Raw genomic sequence first — 19,050 nt, forward strand, 5'->3', positions numbered from 1 at the left:
ATTATTATATCTACTGTTTTTTAGTTGTCATGACAGTGTGTTTGTCAAACACATTTGCAGCAACAAAGAAAGCTAAAGTGAAATGAGATCAGGTGATGATGGTTTCTTGTTGAAGGATTTGTAATCATCATGAAATAGACTGATTCACTGAGGTATTTTAATCTAACAATTATGTTGAAATAACATGAAATAAGCCTGCTTCCGAGCAGGTTTAATATTGCGCACCTTTTGCTATAACAGCAAGTCCAGGATGAGCGTTGAAGAACCAAACAATCCAAGATCATGCCAAATCGCCAACAATCAAATCCAGCTAATTGAGTTAGCGACGTACGAAGAATGGGCCCCGGACTTTACGTTGTGTTGTGTTTTTGTTTTATTAATTTATGAGTGTGCGGCAGTCATCCGTGAGGGGCTGCCGCCTTTACTTTCGTTGTGTTTATTTATTTTATGATAATTAAAGTATGTTGAACATTCGTCAGTTCTCACCTCCTTCTTTCCATAACAACATACCTTTGCTACAATAGCTATTAGTCTAAATTATTGAGAAATTGACTAAAGAACACCAAAGCAGTCCATGACTTCAGTTTAATGTGAGTTATGCACTTTCGCAAAATCTCCCGATATAATATCTAAAAATGTCTATACTGCAAAATAAACCTCTTACTTGCATCTTTTCTGCATTTTGTTGTTTGTGATGATAAAAGAGAATTTGCATGAGCTCAGATTAAGAATTTAGTCAGTGAGCATGTGCAACCCTCATGACTCTGATTCACTGTAAAAATGAATACGCTATATCTAATCAATAAAATTGTGGCAACAGATTACAAGCAATATTTTTAATTAAATTTAACAAATTAGAATTGAGTAATAATAAATCAAATTAATTCCTTAAAAGGTAACCATTTAAAATGAGTAAAAAAAAATTTAAAACAAATTTTTTTTATTGCCAACAGTGAAGACACCTGATGTTAACAAGCAGAATCACTGAAGGAGAAAAACATAATTTTAAGTCACCATTATGGTGATCAGTGTTTGTTTTAGTTGGGCTCTTGACCTTAAATCATTTACTTTAGATTTTGTTTGGCTGCTGTACCTGAATTATAACAGCCAGATGAACAAAGAGAAAATGTTGGTTATGTTTTAACATAATCATTATTTCACAATCATTTGACCTGAATCACTGAACTCATATAGAGTCCAATTTATGAGTTAGATTTACTTTATTAATTATATCAGCACTGTCCTTGTACGGCATAATATTTTTAACTTTTACAATGTAATCCAAATAATTTTTAAAAAGTTTCTCTTATACAAAAAAAGAGACACACAGACATCAATAATCAGCCTGTGAATCCCAACAATGATGACATTTATAAAGCATGTTGCAGTGCATTCTGGGTTCCACCAATCAAAACTCATTCATGGCTCCCATCATGCATTGCTGCATGAATAAATAATGAGCTTATGATCAGAGGTGATCTGTTTATCACCATTGCTGAGATTCATACGCTAAATCTTGATGCCTGTGTGTGCCAAAACAGGAAAAAATAATGTGTATATATATTTTTTTATTATTATTCATTCGATCATTTGGATTTCATTGAAAAGGCAAAAAATATTATGCAGCTATAATTAATAACGTAAAAGTAACTCATAAATTGGACTTTATATGAGTTCAGCGATTCAGGTCAAATGATTGTGAAATAATGATTATGTTAAAACATAACCAACACCATCAGATCACCTTTTCTATTTGTTCATCTGGCTGTTATAACTCATATACAGCAGCCAAACAAAACTTAAAGTCCCTGTAAAGTCAAAATTAAGTATGTGTTCTGAGTTTGTCACACCACAGAATAATGTGTTATTAGTCACCCAGCCAACTTTGAATGATAAAAAAAAGCAGCCAAGTAAATAAAATAACCGATCAAAATCTTGAAAAAATTAGCAGTCGTCTCTGCTCTCAAACGCTGGGGGCGTGTCCGCTGGCTGCGCTGAAACCACGCCCACTCGCAGGAAAGTTGACTCGCGGACACACACTGCCGATGACGCCACCAGTTGTCGGCGCGACGGGAGGATGAACGCCGAGGCGGGAGATAGTCGGCACGGCCCCATTCACCAGACCAGTAACAGCGGATTATCAGTGAATTCCAGTTGTCTCCGACGAAAGTTTATAAAACTATCCTGTGTAAAATGATCACTACAGAGGCGGGTGTTGGTGGTGATCCTCAGCTCTCCATCAAGGTGGCTCTTCACAAAATTAATCCACCTCTTGTTGATATGATCGTTGTTTGAAAATTTAAATAAGGACACCGATCTGTTTTGTAAGTGATCGCATCCAGGTAATACTCATTTCCGTGACAAAGACATAGCTAGCTAGCAAACTGTAGGCTGTAGTAAATAATACTGACAGTAACTCACGATTGAGCGGCAAACTGATAGGGGAGGGTGCAGCCTCAGAGGCTCCAGTACGTCATCAAGTAGAGGCGTGTCCAGGAGCTCAGGGGCTCCAGTGCGTCATCGAGCCCCCGTTTTAGCCCCGCCCAAAAAATCCGGAACACAGCAATGGAGAAAAACTGTTTAACGGTCTAACTCCACAATTCAGTACTTCACAGTTCACACTCTTTGTAATATGTTTTAGCAATGCATTTCTAACATTTATAATGTTTTTAGATTTTTTTTTTAGAATTGCCTTTAGAGGGACTTTAAAGTTAATAATTTAAGGGTCAAGAGCCCAACTAAAACACACACTGATCTCCATAATGGTGACTTTAATTATGGTTTTCTCCTTCAGTGATTCTGCTTGTTAACATCAGGTGTCTTCAATGTTGGCAATAAAAGATATTTTGTAAATTTTACTCATTTTAAATGGTAAACTTCTAAGGAATTAATTGGATTAATTATTACTCAATTCTAATTTGTTAAATTGAATTAATAATATTGCTTGTAATCTGTTGCCTCAATTTTATTGATTAGATATCAATAAAATCTATGTATTCATTTTTACGAAATTCGGCCTTTTGTGTTCCACAAATGAAAGTAAATATTATAAGTTTGTAACAAGGGTGAGTTTTTGTCTTTAGTTGAACCCTAAAATCTTCAGTGGTAATATTGTACAAACTAGTTCTGTTTTCTCTCTTTCAGATTCACCTGAAAACACAGAGAACTGTGTAACAGGAAACAGCCTCTGTGAGCAGTCGACTGACGGTATTGAATCAAATGATCCAATAAAGGTGAACATTCACAGAAAATCTTTAAATAAAGTTTTAGTCTTGTTTTATATTAATGCTGCCATTATCTTCTTCAATTATCTGTGTCACTGTATGTAGACATCACGCATACTGATGTTCTGTGAAGTCTTGTACATATGTATTTTCAAAGAGAAAAGCTTCAGGGTTTTTAACCCTCTATGGTACGGTGATGCCTCCAGGCAACATAGTCTATTTGAGCTTTTGTATAATAAAAACGTAACAAAATTTAATTGGTCAATGCTCTCTAAGGGGAGGGGAACTCAAATACTAACCAATGAAAATGCAAAAGAGTGGCCACATGACCCACAGGGGTCCATTTTGGTCCCTCTTTCAGCACACGTGCACGTCACATGGCTCCATATTTTCTCCATGAAAAGGGCATTTTTCACTAATTTCTGTCCAGATAATCAGTTACAAACAAAATCAGAGTCACCTTCATTGGTAAGTAAAGAAGTATTTTCAAAAACTTTACATTATATATCATCAAATGTTTCATAAGAAATTACATAAAACTGCATGTTGCCTTAGCTAAGGCAACATTGTACCATAATGGAATCACATAAGGCCATACCAGGCATACTAGGTTTGAATACTTGAAAGTTTATTTTATTTGTAAGGAAAGAAGTTTGAATTATCTAAATGTATTTGCATTTTTGTAAACTGAATACTCAGCATGGTTCGACGGGACATTTGGCCACTATAGTGGGAAATCGGACAAATAGTGGGTTCATGGGACTAGGCGTGGCTTGTGAGTGGTCAGTGGGGGCCGACTGGTCAGTTGGCCACTATAGTCAAGTCAAGTCAAGTATATTTGTATAGCGCTTTTCACAATACAGATTGTATCAAAGCAGCTTCACAGTATTAAATTAAAATAATACAACAAGGTTTGTTTCTAGTGGAATTTATTGATTGATAAAATCAGATTAAATATCCCCAGAATATCCCCAACTGAGCAAACCAAAGGCAAGGAAACAGTGGCAAGGAAACGAAAAACTTCATCTAGTGACCTAATGGTGTCCTAAAACTCCATCAGGTGACCCAATGGAGAAAAAAAAACTTGGGAGAACCCAGGCTCAGTCGGGGGCCAGTTCTCCTCTGGCGTTTATTAACTAGAGGCCGGATTGTAATTTGAACTGTAAGATTAAAAATATTATATGAATGCCTGGCTGAAGAGATGCGACTTTAATCTAGTTTTAAACTGGGAGAGCGAGTCTGAGCAACGAACACTATCAGGAAGGCTATTCCAGAGTTTTGGAGCTAAATGTTAAAATGCTCTCCCTCCTTTGGTGGTTCTGGATATCCTAGGTATGACCAAAAGCCTTGAATTAAGTGATCTTAAAGAGCGCAATGGATTATAGGGCGATAGAAGATCCGTTAAATAGACTGGAGCTAAGCCGTTTAGGGCTTTATAAGTCAGTAGCAATACCTTGTAATTAATACGGAACTTTATAGGTAACCAATGCAGTGATGATAAAATCGGTGTTATATGATCATATTTTCTTGATCTAGTAAGAACTCTAGCGGCGGTATTCTGGACTAACTGTAGCTTGTTAATTGAGGATGCAGGACAACCAGCTAATAAAGCATTACAGTAATCTAGTCTCGAGGTCATGAATGCATGAACTAACTTTTCTGCATCAGAAACTGATAGCATATTACGTAGCTTAGCAATGTTTCTAAGGTGGAAAAAGGCGGTTTTTGTAACATATGAAATATGATTTTCGAAAGACAGGTTGCAATCGAGTATAACACCCAGGTCTTTTACTGTAGAGCAGCCTTTCTCAAAGTGGGTGCCGCAGCACACTGGGGTGCCCCCTGACTGTGTCAGGGGTGCCGCCAAAAAATTACGCAGGCAAAAAAAAAAAAATAATAATAAAAAAAAAAATCTGACATTTCATATATAAATATATTTGAATTTACATAAATACATTCTTCTTCTTTTTAACCCTTTCGCACACACCGGAGCACCGGTGTGATTAGAACGGTAAGTGCATGACGTGATCAACTGCTAAATTCAAATGTGCTTTCGCTCGTTGGCTGGCGCTGAGCCAGAGACAGGCGCGCTCAGCTGTCATATATCACAACTTTTCAGTGTTTTCATCCACATAATGTTTGTTTTAGGTTTCAGACATAAGTACTAAAAAAACAATACATTTAGAGTTTGTAAAATACACACCGATGTCAAAGGAAGAGGCAATAATAATCCTTTCCATTACAATTAGTTTTATTCATATCAGATACACATTGTGTAAGTAACTTTAAAGTTTACTCTATTCTTCTCCCAGTTCACCTGCCACTTACTTTTATGTATTTCGGGAGAAGTGGATGAATTCACTTGTTGTAAATCCAACAGATCCGATTCTCTGAACTGCGTCTGCGGCACAAACTAACATGGCGGCGCATACAGCTCAACTAACGCGATCGTTATAATGGTGTTCAAAAAACAAAACACTTCCACTTGCATATATTTGACAATCGGAATATCAGATATGTCATGCCATATCTAACAAATTTGTGAATATTTTGAATAAAAAAGGAAAAATGACATAAAAGCAGATCATCATTCATTCAGCTCTGTTGTTGCTGCGGTGTGTCACGTGACACGCAATGACGCGTCACCATGGAAACCATAAAGTGACACATTCTAAATAACGGTCACCTTGAAAAACTCACGCTGGGGGGTCAGCCAGAATATTTTTAATTTACGTGTGAAAGGGTTAAACATATGAACGGATTAATAAAATTGTAAATTCATTTTAGATAAATAAATATATATATATATATATATATATATATATATATATAATTTGCATTTACATTTGGGTTATGCAGTGTTTTTAAATTATATTTTACACCGGGGTGCCTTGAGATTTTATGCACTTTTGAAAGGTGCCCTGACTGAAAAAAGTTTGAGAAAGGCTGCTGTAGAGGATAAAGTAACAGGACATCCTACTATATTAAAGTTGTATTGCGAGAGGTTTTGTGGGCGGTTTTTTGAACCGATAAGTAGTACCTCTGTTTTGTCTGGATTTAATAAAAGAAAATTACGCGTCATCCAATCTTTTATATCTTTAACACACTCTGTCAATTTGGATAATTTAGCGTTTTCATCTGGCCGTGATGAAATATATATTTGAGTGTCATCAGCATAACAATGGAAACTAAAGTGGGTAATCGGACAAATAGTGGGTTCGTGGGATGAGGGCATGGCTTGGGACCGGTCAGGGGGGTCAACGGGACATTTGGCCACTATAGTGGGCAATCGGACAAATAATGGGTTCGTGGGACAGGGGGCGTGGCTTGGGACCGGTCAGGGGGGTCAACGGGACATTTGGTCACTATAGTGGGCAATCGAACAAATAGTGGGTTTGTGGGACAGGGCCATGGCTTGGGACCGGTCAGGGGGGTCAACGGGACATTTGACCACTATAGTGGGCAATCGGACAAATAGTGGGTTCGTGGGACGGGGCGTGGCTTGGGACCGGTCAGGGGGGTCAATGGGACATTTGGCCACTATAGTGGGTAATCGGACAAATAGTGGGTTTGTGGGACGGGGGCGTGGCTTGGGACCGGTCAGGGGGGTCAACGGGACATTTGACCACTATAGTGGGCAATCGGACAAATAGTGGGTTCGTGGGACGGGGGCGTGGCTTGGGACTGGTCAGGGGGTCAATGGGACATTTGGCCACTATAGTGGGTAATCGGACAAATAGTGGGTTCATGGGACGGGGTGTGGCTTGTAAGTGGTCAGAGGGGGTCGACGGGACATTTGGCCACTATAGTGGGTAATCAGACAAATAGTGGGTCCGAGGGACGGGGGCGTGGCTTGTAAGTGGTCAGCGGGGGTCGTCGGGACATTTGGACACTATAGTGGGTTAGTGGGACGGGCCGTGGCTTGTGATTGGTCAGCGGGGGTCGACGGGACATTTGGCCACTATAGTAGGCAATCGGACAAATAGTGGGTTAATGGGACGGGGGCGAGTGGCGCCAAACTGAGGATGAAGGCAGCGCTACTTTTGGGGGTCTCAGATAATCGGGGGGCTCCCATCAGGCCCCTGGGGGGGTCAGGCCCCCCTGACCCCCCACGGGTCATTAGGTTGGCCAGGGAGGTCTTCCACATGTTTGATCTTTCTGTTGTTGAGGCTTGGCTCCTCTACCGGAGAGACAGCAGAGTTAGGATGAGGTTCATATTAGGATAAGGTTATGGTGATTGTTAATGTTTTACCTTGAAACAACACCGATTGTAATGTTTTGATATGATAACTTGATATGATGGTTTGTAGTACTTGCGTTCCACGATGGTACAATGTTGCCTGAGGGCAACAGCTGGATAATAAATGTTACTTTTTATTAAATATGAAATGTGTAATTCATTAAAAACTTGATAAATATGTTTGTTCAAGTGTTTAGTTAAAGAAATTGATGTTTTCAATAAATATATAAATTTTTTCTTCATGAAAATGTCAAATGTTTAAATTTGTCCATTGTAGTACAATGTTGCCTTGAGGCAACAAACTTTTAATTAATAAATAAAAAAATAAAAAAAATGATAATGTTTATTGATATTGTTATAGTGTCCATTTTTAAGCAGGAAAAACAAACAATTATTTCCTCACTGATATCATATTGCGTACCATAGAGGGTTAAAAGTAAAACAAATAAACAAACCTGATGCCAGTGGTAACTACAAAAACAAAGCATATTGTCTCAACAGTTAAAAGTGAACAGTAAAAGGTCAGCCATATTAGACATATTTTAGCTATGTGTTGAGTAAGAAATTGAGTAGGCTAAGTAGTGTTTGATCATAAATAATGTAACCTAACTTAAGGTCAAATTGCAATGAATTTAGACATGCACTTCTGTAACAGAGGAGGGGGGGAAGGGGAGCACAATAACTTTTTTGGGACAGATCTGAGAGGAGATCTCTTAATGTTTTATTGTGCCTGGGAGAATTAATGGGAGAGATAAACCCATGAATGTCATATTAATTGTACTCAATGAACAATAAACTTGGTTTAATAGAATGTATTTTACTTATTAATCTTACTTCACCTTTAAGTTTAAAATAACTTTAAAAAGTAAAAGACACAATCACTTGGCCTTTCTCATTATCAATACTGAAATTAAATAAATCTATTATTATTGTGTCTTTTAAACAGAGAGAAAATTTCAGTTCAGATGAAGACCTACTGCAGGAAAAGACTGAAAGTGAAGAAATACAGCACCTGTTTCACAGACTTCATCTTCACAGGAACAATAAATTGAGAGCTGCAGATGTTCTTCAGATAACTGAACATTCATTACAGTCTCATGAGTCCTGTGCTGAAGAGGAACTGATTCAGACTTTCCTACGAAAACTACTGATGATGGACTACAGAGCAAGATACATTAACATTAACGAGGCCAATGAACAGGGTAATACACAACAAAGAGACAATGACGAAGATAGTGGTGATATATTTACAGCATTATCTTTGTCTTACAAAGGAACAAGTAAATATGAGCAAATTCACCCAATGGATGTTCAAATGGCCGTGTTTCATTGTGCTGATGGTTTCCTGAAGCAGATGCTGGTGTCTAAACTGTCCCAGTGTCAGTATGCTCTACCTCTTTTTGTTCCTGATCCATTCACACAACAGATTGAGTTTCCTCTCTGGACATTCAGACAAATCAACAAGAGCTGGAAGACGAGAAACACCAACAATGAAACCTCAAGTCAAACCCAGACGGTCTACAAGGCAGCAACTCCAATGGTGTCTTTCTTCAGGTTTGGCTCTGTGTCCTCATCCAAGTCTCAGCTGATGAACAGTCTGATCAATGAGAAACACAACACATTCTTCCACAGGAACTGCCCAGGCAGCAGCAGAACCAGAGTCCTGATGGATGGAGTGGTGGAGATCGCCTGGTTCTGCCCCTCTGGGAAAAACACGGATAAATTCGCCGACTGTGTTGCGTTCTGTAATCTACACGGTGATGCAGGAGATCATGAGAAACAGCTAAAAATTCTCACTGAAATGGCCTCAGTTAATGTTGTTATTCTCCCACAACTTCAGAGGGATGACAGAAGTGCAACAATAATCCAAAACCTGTTCACAAACATAAAGCCACTAATTTGTCTCTTTACGGAGGATGGATCTACTGTAATTCAGATGAAGAAAGGGAAATTCAAAATCGGTCTGAAGGACAGAAATCATTCAGATGTATCTGAAGAACTCAGAAGAACTATCAATGATTGTCTCAAGGAATCATCTTCCACTTTCAGACTTGAAGATGTGTCCAAACACTCAGATATCAGAGTAGATGAGGAAGATGATGATGACTGCAGGAGAGGAAGAGAAGCAGCACAGCAGATGATGAGTTTACTGGAGAAGAAAGTTCTGACAGAAATCAAAGAATCATTTCTGCCTCATCAAGGGAAACTGTGGCATCAGTGGAGTCAGAAAAACAAAGAACTACGTAGACCTCAAGGAGATGAACTAGAAATGGAAATAAGTAGAAAAAAAAAAGAAATGGAGGAAATTCGTCTACAGCAGCATGAATCTGACTTTGCCGGATTTATAAAGTCCTTTATTTATGAAATGAACTCTGATGATGAGCATGAGAAGAAATTTTTCCTTAAATATCTTGGAATCCTTCTAGATGAATATATCTCAGCTGACCTTTCTGCTCTACACAACAGGTACAATGAAAAATGGTCAATAGTTGTAAAACTGAAAGAGAATCATGATAAACCTGATCAACTCAAGGCTGAACAAATTGAACTTGAGAGAATATCTGAGGATCTTCAAGCTGCAGGTTTTGGTCTGGAGCACATCATGAGGGAGATCGGACAGATCTATGAGTCATGTTCATCTCTGAAGAAGAACAAGAAAGATCTGCAGTTTCACTTCTCTTCTCTCCCGAGTCTTGCAGCAGAGATGATGATCTCTGGATTTCCACTGGAGCTGATGGATGGAGATGCTGCTCATGTTCCTCTGGTCTGGATCTCTGCTGTTATAGATGGACTCATTCAGAAACTGGGAGACCAGAGAGTCTTTGTGTTGTCAGTTTTAGGGATTCAGAGCTCTGGGAAATCCACCATGCTGAATGCCATGTTTGGACTCCAGTTTGCCGTCAGTGCTGGCAGGTGCACCAGAGGAGCTTTCATGCAGCTGCTCAGATTGTCAGATGAGATGAAAACACAGATGAACTTTGACTATATTCTGGTTGTTGATACTGAGGGTCTTCGTGCTCTAGAACTGGCTGGAAGATCAACAAGACATCATGACAATGAACTGGCCACGTTTGTTGTTGGTCTTGGAAATCTGACATTGATCAACATCTTTGGAGAAAACCCATCTGAGATGCAGGACGTTCTTCAGATTGTTGTCCAGGCCTTCATGAGGATGAACAAGGTCAGACTGAATCCCAGCTGTGTGTTTGTGCATCAGAACGTTTCAGACATCACAGCTGGAGAGAAAAACATGGAGGGAAAGAGACGACTGCAGGAGAAACTGGATGTGATGACAAAACTTGCTGCTAAAGATGAAGTCTATGATGCAGAATGTTTCAGTGATGTCATTAGATTTGATATAGAGAATGATGTGAAGTATTTTGCTCAGCTCTGGGAGGGCAGCCCACCCATGGCACCACCAAACCCAAATTACTGCGAGAACATTCAAGAACTTAAGAAAACTATAATGTCTCATGCCTCAAAATCTGATGGAATTATGCTAACACATCTAAAAGGTCGTATTAAAGATCTCTGGGAGGCTTTACTGAATGAACAATTCGTCTTCAGCTTCAGAAATTCTCTGGAGATTTCCACCTACAAGAAACTGGAGACTGAATACTGCAAATGGACCTGGAGTCTTCGCAGTTCCATGACGGAAACTGAGGACAAACTACACATCCAAATAGAAAACGAAGCAATTCATGAAGTTGAGGAAACTGATCTTCAAAGAGAACTGAAGAAGACAAGTGAAGATGTGAAAAAATCAATGTCTGAATTCTTTGAGAAAGACAAAGATAAAGATATACTGATTCAGTGGAAAACATCATTTGAAATCAAAATTATGGAGCTTCAGAAAAACATTGTGAAAGAAACCAAGAGGAAATTAAATGAGGTTCTTCAGCAGCGAGACCTGAAGAAAAAGATTGATGCTCAGAGGACACATCATGAAAATACTCTCTTTGAAAAGAGCAAAGAACTTGCTTTAGAACTAAAAGATAAAGCAAATGATGAAGAAACACTGAAGAAAGAGTTTGATTTGTTTTGGGGAAAGTGGATGAAGACGATCATCAAAGGTACTCCTGAAATCAAAGGCATTGACATAATGAGAGATGTGAGAGAGATTCTCAGTAGCACCTATACAAGTGTTTCTGTAGACCACTGGAAGGAGAGCAGAGATATTTTCACTATGCCTAGTTTTTTAGATTATGTAATGGTAAAAAAATCAAGTGGAATTATCAGAAATGTCATCAGATCAGCTAAAGAGAAGTTTGGTTTTGCATCAAAAGACGATGAAGCTCAAATAAGAGCATTAGTCACAGACGTTGCTCAGCATACATACAAAGAGATTCAGTCATTTAACATTCCAAAGAAGGGCTACAACATCAGCTGCATTCAACAACTCACAGATTACATCAAGGCAAGCATAGTACAACATGAGTTAGGAACAGAGACATACGTGTTCAAGAATGAATTCTTCATGGATTTGGTTTTTTCCATCTTTAAGAGAGCAAACAATATGATCACTGACCAACACAGGATGTTCAGGGAGGCCAATGATCCTGTAATATATGTTGAGAAGAAGAGAGGAGAGTACTATAGTATATTCCAGAAATACTGTCATGGATCAACATCGGCTGCCATTTTTGGTGAGATCATCTGTCGGAAACTTAAAGAGCCCATTGAGCAGAGTGTCTTCAAGAAGACTGTCAGAGATTTGTCAGATGAAATGACAACAAACTGTCAATCGCTGAATGGAAACAGATCAAAACTGGAAAAACACATCCTGAAGACACTGGCAGAAGAGAAGGATTTTGACAAATACATAAACTACATTAAAAACCCCAGAGATCACTTCAAGAGTTTCATCAGAGATGAAGTCAGTCGGTATATCACTGATAAGTTCAGTGTCAGTGTTTTACCCAAGATGAAGGAGAACAATAAACTCCTACAGCAGAAGATCATGAAAGCAGCTCAAGAATCTACTGAACATGTTCAAGTGAACACAGGAGATGTTGATTTGTGGTTGAAGAGTTTCACTCAGAAGCTCTCAGATGTGCTGATCATTTCTGAAAAAGACTTCACTGGAGTGAATCATGATGATGTTGATGTGAAACTCATAGAAGATGTGATAAGACAAGAACTTCCTGCTATCATATTGGACATCAGCAGGAGATTTAACGCAAAGACTTTTCAAGTAAAGCTGGACGGTAAGTTCAGGCTAGATGAGCTTCTGATTAATCACTTTTGTCAGTGCTGTTGGGTTCAGTGTCCATTCTGTGCAGCCACCTGCACCAACACCGTACCAAACCATGACGAAGATCACAATGTACCTTTCCACAGAGTGGATGGAATTAATGGAATCTCTTACCATCAAACAGAGAATCTCAGTGCTACCTTTTGCACAACTGTAGTAGCAAGTGATCAAAGCTTTATTTTATCTGATGTGAGGTATCCATATAAAGAATACAGAAGAGCAGGAGGAGTTTATGCGAAGTGGAGCATCACTCCTGATCTCTCTGAACTGTCCTACTGGAAATGGTTTGTGTACAAATTCCAGACAAATCTGGAAGGGTATTATAAGAAAACATTCCAGGGTCATGGTGAGATTCCAGCTAAATGGAAAGCGCTCACAGAACAAGATGCGATTCAGAGTTTGGATCAATGATTTGATTGATCCAAACTTTTTTGATTTGATCAAACTCAACACAAAATCCAGCTTTTCAGCAGTATTCTCTACTTTAAGTTCAAAATCAATTCCAGTTTTCCACTCAATCACACACAGCAAAATCCCCAGTGTTAAATTAACACTCCTCAGTGTTTATATGTGTCCACACTACAGGGTGTTAAAAATTAACACTGAAGCAGTGTTGAAGTTAATGAGTTAATTAAGTTAACACTGAAACAGTGGTGAAGTTAATGAGATAATTAAGTTAACACTGAAGCAGTGTTGAAGTTAATGTGATAATTAAGTGATTAATTAAGTGATGATTGGCCATTAGTGGTGACACCTGATGATAACAAGAAGACTCACTGAAGGAAAGAGAAACAAGAACAGAAAAAAGAGAAACACAAGAACTACAACTGACTTCGAGCCATTATTGCACTTATTATTTTACCAGTTTGACTTTATTTCTGTCATACATCTACACACGGTCTTATTTAGATTTAACAGACGTTTAGATGGTAATGTTTTATGGAATGTTTCGTTTCATGTCACCATTATGGTGGTCAGTGGTTGCTTTAGTTGGGCTCTTGACCCTTTACTATTTAACATTAGTATTTCTCTGGCTGCTACAACTCTGTGCTTATAGAGCATATGTGTTGTGGCAAGAGAAACTATGATTTGGGTTGTGTTTCCTGAAAACATCGCAAACCTAATTTGATCGTACAGACCATATGTTGCAGTTGGTCTGCAATCAAGTTAAGTTTAACTATGCTTTTGGAAATGCACTCCTGGTTATGTTTCAATGATGAAATTACTAGTGACCTGATTCGATGATGTCACCCAGCATTATAAACTGATTATCTAATTGTTTTATTAATGTTTCACTACAGTAGTTACTTCCAGCAATGTTTTAAAGATCTGAAGGATTTAAAATCACACACTGACATCAAGAATCTACATATGAATCTCAACAATGGTGACAATCAAACAAATGCTTAATGTTGCAGTGCATGATGGGATCCACCAATCAGAACGCATCAATGGCTGACATCATGCATTGCAGCATGAATAAATTATGCAGCTGAATTGTCCTGTAATTTTCATTGTTTTTTCTGTTGGCTTTTATTTTGCTATTGTTTTGTTCTGACTTTAGTAGCTTGTTTTGTGATGTTCAGAGTTGATCTGTTCGTCACTAGTTTGTTTTTTGTCACCATTGTTGAGATTCATATGCTGATTCTTGATGTCTGTGTGTTTAAACACAATAACTTCTCTGCTCAAAGTATTTTCAAAATTTTTGATATTGCTGTTGGATCTCAAACTGTAGAATCTCAGAGCTATAATCACCAATACTAAAACAAGACATCAAGCATATAGTCAAAAATTTAGACTCTCACATCAGTGAATCAGGTCACTATATGATGATAATGTTTTTATCATCAAAACATATTGTGAGCAGATCAAATTTTCTCTTGCAGTAACAAATGTGCTTTATAAACACAGAGTTGTAGCAACCAGAGAATAACTAATATTAAAAAATGAAAAGTGTCAAGAGCCCAACTAAAGCAAACACTGACCACCACAATGGTAACTTGAAAAGAAAAATTCCATAAAACATTACCGTCTAAACTTCTGTTGACTCTCAAGAACTTTTGTCGATGTATGACAGAAATAAAGTCAAACTGGTAATAATAAATGCAACAATGTGTAATGACTCGAAGTCAGTAGTTCTTGTGTTTCTCTTTTTTCTGTTATTGTTTTTTCTCTTTCCGTCAATGATTCTGCTTATTAACATCAGGTGTCACCACTAATGGCCAATCATCACTTAATTACTCACTTAATTATCTCATTAACTTCAACACCGCTTCAGTGTTAATTTAATTATCTCATTAACTTCAACACTGCTTCAGTGTTAACTTAATTATCTCATTAACTTCAACACTGCTTCAGTGTTCATTTTTAACACCCTGTAGTGTGGACACATATGTACACTGAGGAGTGTTAATTTAACACTGGGGATTTTGCTGTGCACTCTCTCTCTCTGCCTACTGAAAGTCAAAACAGCTGTTTTTATCAACTATTTATCAGTTGACTCTCTCCTTACAGCTTGTCCTGGAGTTGCGTTCTCCTCATTGCTGACTTTGCTCGACCATGCCCCCTCCACCACAATACATTTACAAACTCAATTATATAATCTCTAAATCTGTCACTTGTTGAATCATTTATTATTTTCTTTATGGTGGATGGGACATAGTGCACTCAGACTCCGAGTAAATATGCTTTCCATTGGGTTGAATTAAATTTGTGTTTACGTCATGGTCACGTGAAGCACCACAGTGTCCGAAAACTATATTTTAGGCGAAAAACAGTGGGATAAGTACCTATTCAAGAGAGCATGAGAGTGTTTTCCAGTTCAAAGACATATGTGCAAGTCAGCACAAATGTGTGCTAATTAATTTGTTAAGCTGTGACGTAAAACAAATGCTTCTGGCTACTTAAAAAAATGGATGATATGTCCTGTTCCGAACACCTGTTTCAATCAAAATACTGTAAATGTCAAATAAATTGAGTAAAACTGCTTACCTAGCCATTTCACAGGGATTTTAAGTAATGGTCAAAATCTGTAGTATACTTAACTTGTGCATGTTTATTTACACTATATAAAACAAAAAAATTGCAAAGCATTTTATTGATTTAGCAAAACTATTAAACATTAAACCATAGAGCTTTTATCTATATCTATAATAAACATAACATCAACATGCACACAGTAAATTCCCTGGTGTTAAATTTAACACCGCTCGGTGTTCATATACTAGCAGGCTGTTAAAAGTAACACTGAAGCAGTGTTAGAGTTAATGAGATAATTAAGGGATTAATTGAGTGATGATTGTTCGATTATTGAAGACACCTGATGATAACAAGCAGAATCGCTGAAGAAAAGAGAAACACAAGAACTACAACTGACTTCCGGAAATGAAATCAACTGAAGATAAAAGACTAAATTAAATCTCTGAAGATCTCAGCAGAGGAGTATTTAACAACTCCACAGCTTCAGTTATTACTAACTAGTTATTGAGAATTAATAGAAGTGTAGATGTTGATGTTTTATTGGAAATAATATGTTTTTGTAAATTCACCATTATGGTGATCAGTGTTTGCTTTAGTTGGGCAGTTTGTCTCTTGGTTTTGTTATGCAAGTTTGCGGTCTTTTTTAACAGTGTTTACCAAAAGACATGATTTTGTTACAAAGGAAGCCAGAAGCAAAGATGATCAGGTGATGTAGTTTTAACCATCATGAAGTAGAATGATTCACTAATCTCATAAAGTAGCAAAAATGGTTGTTTGTTATTAATAGATTATTTTTCACCAAAAAAAATAATAATTCTTGCCACAGATCAGACATTCTGAATTAAGAATATTTTTATTTAATTTTTTTGAACATTGTGAAGCGATTTATTTAAGACACACACAGACATTAAGAATTAGCATATGAATCTCAACAATGGTGACATGCTTCGTGCAGCAATGCATGATGGGTACCACCATATTATAAAACTAATGGCTCCCAGCATGCATTGCAGCATGAAGCATGTCACTATTGTTGTGATTCATAAGCTGATTCTTGATGTTAGTGTGTGTCTTATGGTTAAATTTCTCACGATGTTTTTATAAGTTAAGATTCAGATTGCTTGATCTTTGGCAAAAAATAAGTATTAATGGTAAATAACTGTTAATAACAAGTAAGCTCTTTTGGTCAGTTATGACATTTGTCAAACATTTTTTTGATTAAATATACATCATATCTTTGTTTAGGTTTCTTTTGCAACAAATTATGTGTTTTAGTAAACACCGTTACAAAGACAACAACTAATATTAAAAAAAATGTGTCAAACCACCCAACTAGAGGAAACACCGATCACCGTAATGGTGACCAAACTGAATTTACTGTACACTGTTATTACATGGCTCTCTGAAATATTTAATTATGCTTGGTTAATTGTGCAATCTATCGGTCTGATATTTCTGAATAACAAGTGTAGCAGTATCTGGGTATTTTGATTAATCATGTCTGCATGTATCACAGCAGTTTCTACAAGCTAATAAAATAAATGTTAACTCAAATGTTTCATGTCCATTTATTTATTTTGCAAGCATTCTTATATTTTAGTGTGATAATGAGCAATGACAACATCACACTTTCTTAACCACTTAACCGTGGTTAACCTAACCACCCTTTTTGACAATCTAAACTTAAATGGTTGTAATTCAAGAATGCTTTGGAATATAGACCTAAGTTTGGTCTTGTCTTACAAAAGACACTCAGCAGATTACTGTTGAGTAAAACTAACACTCAGCAGATTACTTTTTCATTTCAAAAAATGAAAGTATTCATTGAAAATGGTAAAAATACAGCAGCCGCACACTCAGACACTGTGCAAGATCAATTTTATTTGCAAGCTTTCAGTCTTACGACCTTCTTCAGGCATACAAACTAAGTGAATTTGGCCATGCATAAGGGCTCTTGTCAATCACCTCTCCTGATTGCATAATGCCAGACACCTGTGTTAATAGGGCTAAGGCTACAGGGATAGGGAACATGGGAAATGTAGTTCAACATATCAAGTATATAGCCTTAGGCACAGGGTCTACTGAAAACAAGAAACATAAATTACATCAAAACTTCAAATTAATAAATACAATACAAAATTACATTGCATCGACACAGATAGAAAGAAACCACTATTCTATGCAAACATCAGGTAATGACCATCATAGAGCATAGAGTAGCCTGTGATGAAATAAGAGACGCTCATAAAGAAACGCTCATATCAAACTCCTCATTAAGACCCAGTGGTTGTAGAGCTTCTAACATATAGATCCAATACAGCTCTCTCTGACATAGTCGCCTGTCAACATCACCCCCTCTCTGCAAAGTAACTTGTTCTATTCCCTGGAACCTGAGAGAGGATAGAGGATGCGAGTGGTTATTAAAGTGGCGGGCAACAGGGTAATTCATATCATTTCGTCTTATTGAACTTTTATGTTCGCTAATTCTTTGCTTCAGAGGGCGAGTAGTTTTGCCAATATAGATCATATCACACGTGCATTTAAGCATATATACAACATTTTTATAGTATTGCATGTGATAACCCCTCTTACTGGAAAAAAGTTCCCTGTTCTAGGATGTGTGAAAGTGTTTGTTTTCCCCGTATTGTGGCACTGTGCACAGTTACCACAAGGGTAATTTCCATGCTTGAGGGGAGCTAAAACTGTCTGTCTGGGACTTGGTAATATATTTGCTCTAACGAATTTATTTCGTAGGTTTGGCCCTCTTTTGTAAACAAAAAGGGGTGGATCTTTAAAATGTTGGATGAGAGCTGGGTCTGAGGTCAAGATGTGCCAATATTTAAGGATGGTACTCTTAAACATGTGAGCCTGAGGGGTATAGGTGGTAATACAGGTTACTGAAAAATTATTTTCTTCCTGGATACTCTTTGTCAATAAGATCTGTCTTGGCTTCGACAGGGCAGCCTGATAGGAGTCCTCAATACACTGAGCCGAACAGGGCCGTGGGAAGAGGTTTTAAGTTGGGGGTGCTGTAGTGGGAGGTGCATTTTTTGCGCGTCAGGTGGACACCTCTTAATAATGTCTAATGTCTAAGTGTTAATAATTAACAAAGTAAACACACACTAATAAGAATGAAACATATTTATACCAATCTTGTAACCAGACTCCGTTGAACACAGCAGACACGTACAAATAGCCAAGATAGTTAAACAGCTCCAAAAGGTTGTCGCGCACAGCGAACAAGAACATCCACAAAAGCAAATATTTTTAACAGCACATATAAGCCTACGTTATTTAAACTTATGGCTCTGTCAGGGCGCAGACAAACACTCACAGAACACAGCTAATAAGAA

The 19,050-nt window shown here is 37.6% G+C and overlaps 1 protein-coding gene across 1 annotated transcript in view; it reads left to right on the forward strand.

The window, feature by feature from the left end:
• LOC307171349 (interferon-induced very large GTPase 1-like) overlaps positions 1-13,236 on the forward strand; it is a 91,448-nt gene extending 78,212 nt beyond the window's left edge. Inside the window, exons 5-6 of the mRNA XM_079892919.1 lie at positions 3,145-3,233; positions 8,411-13,236. Coding sequence (XP_079749045.1) covers positions 3,145-3,233; positions 8,411-13,129 — 4,808 coding nt within the window. The 3' untranslated portion in view covers positions 13,130-13,236. The remainder of the gene's footprint in view (positions 1-3,144; positions 3,234-8,410) is intronic.
• Positions 13,237-19,050: the final 5,814 nt, after the last annotated feature.

Source organism: Squalius cephalus, assembly GCF_949319135.1.
Source record: "Squalius cephalus genome assembly, chromosome: 1".
NCBI classification, from domain to species: domain Eukaryota; kingdom Metazoa; phylum Chordata; class Actinopteri; order Cypriniformes; family Leuciscidae; genus Squalius; species Squalius cephalus.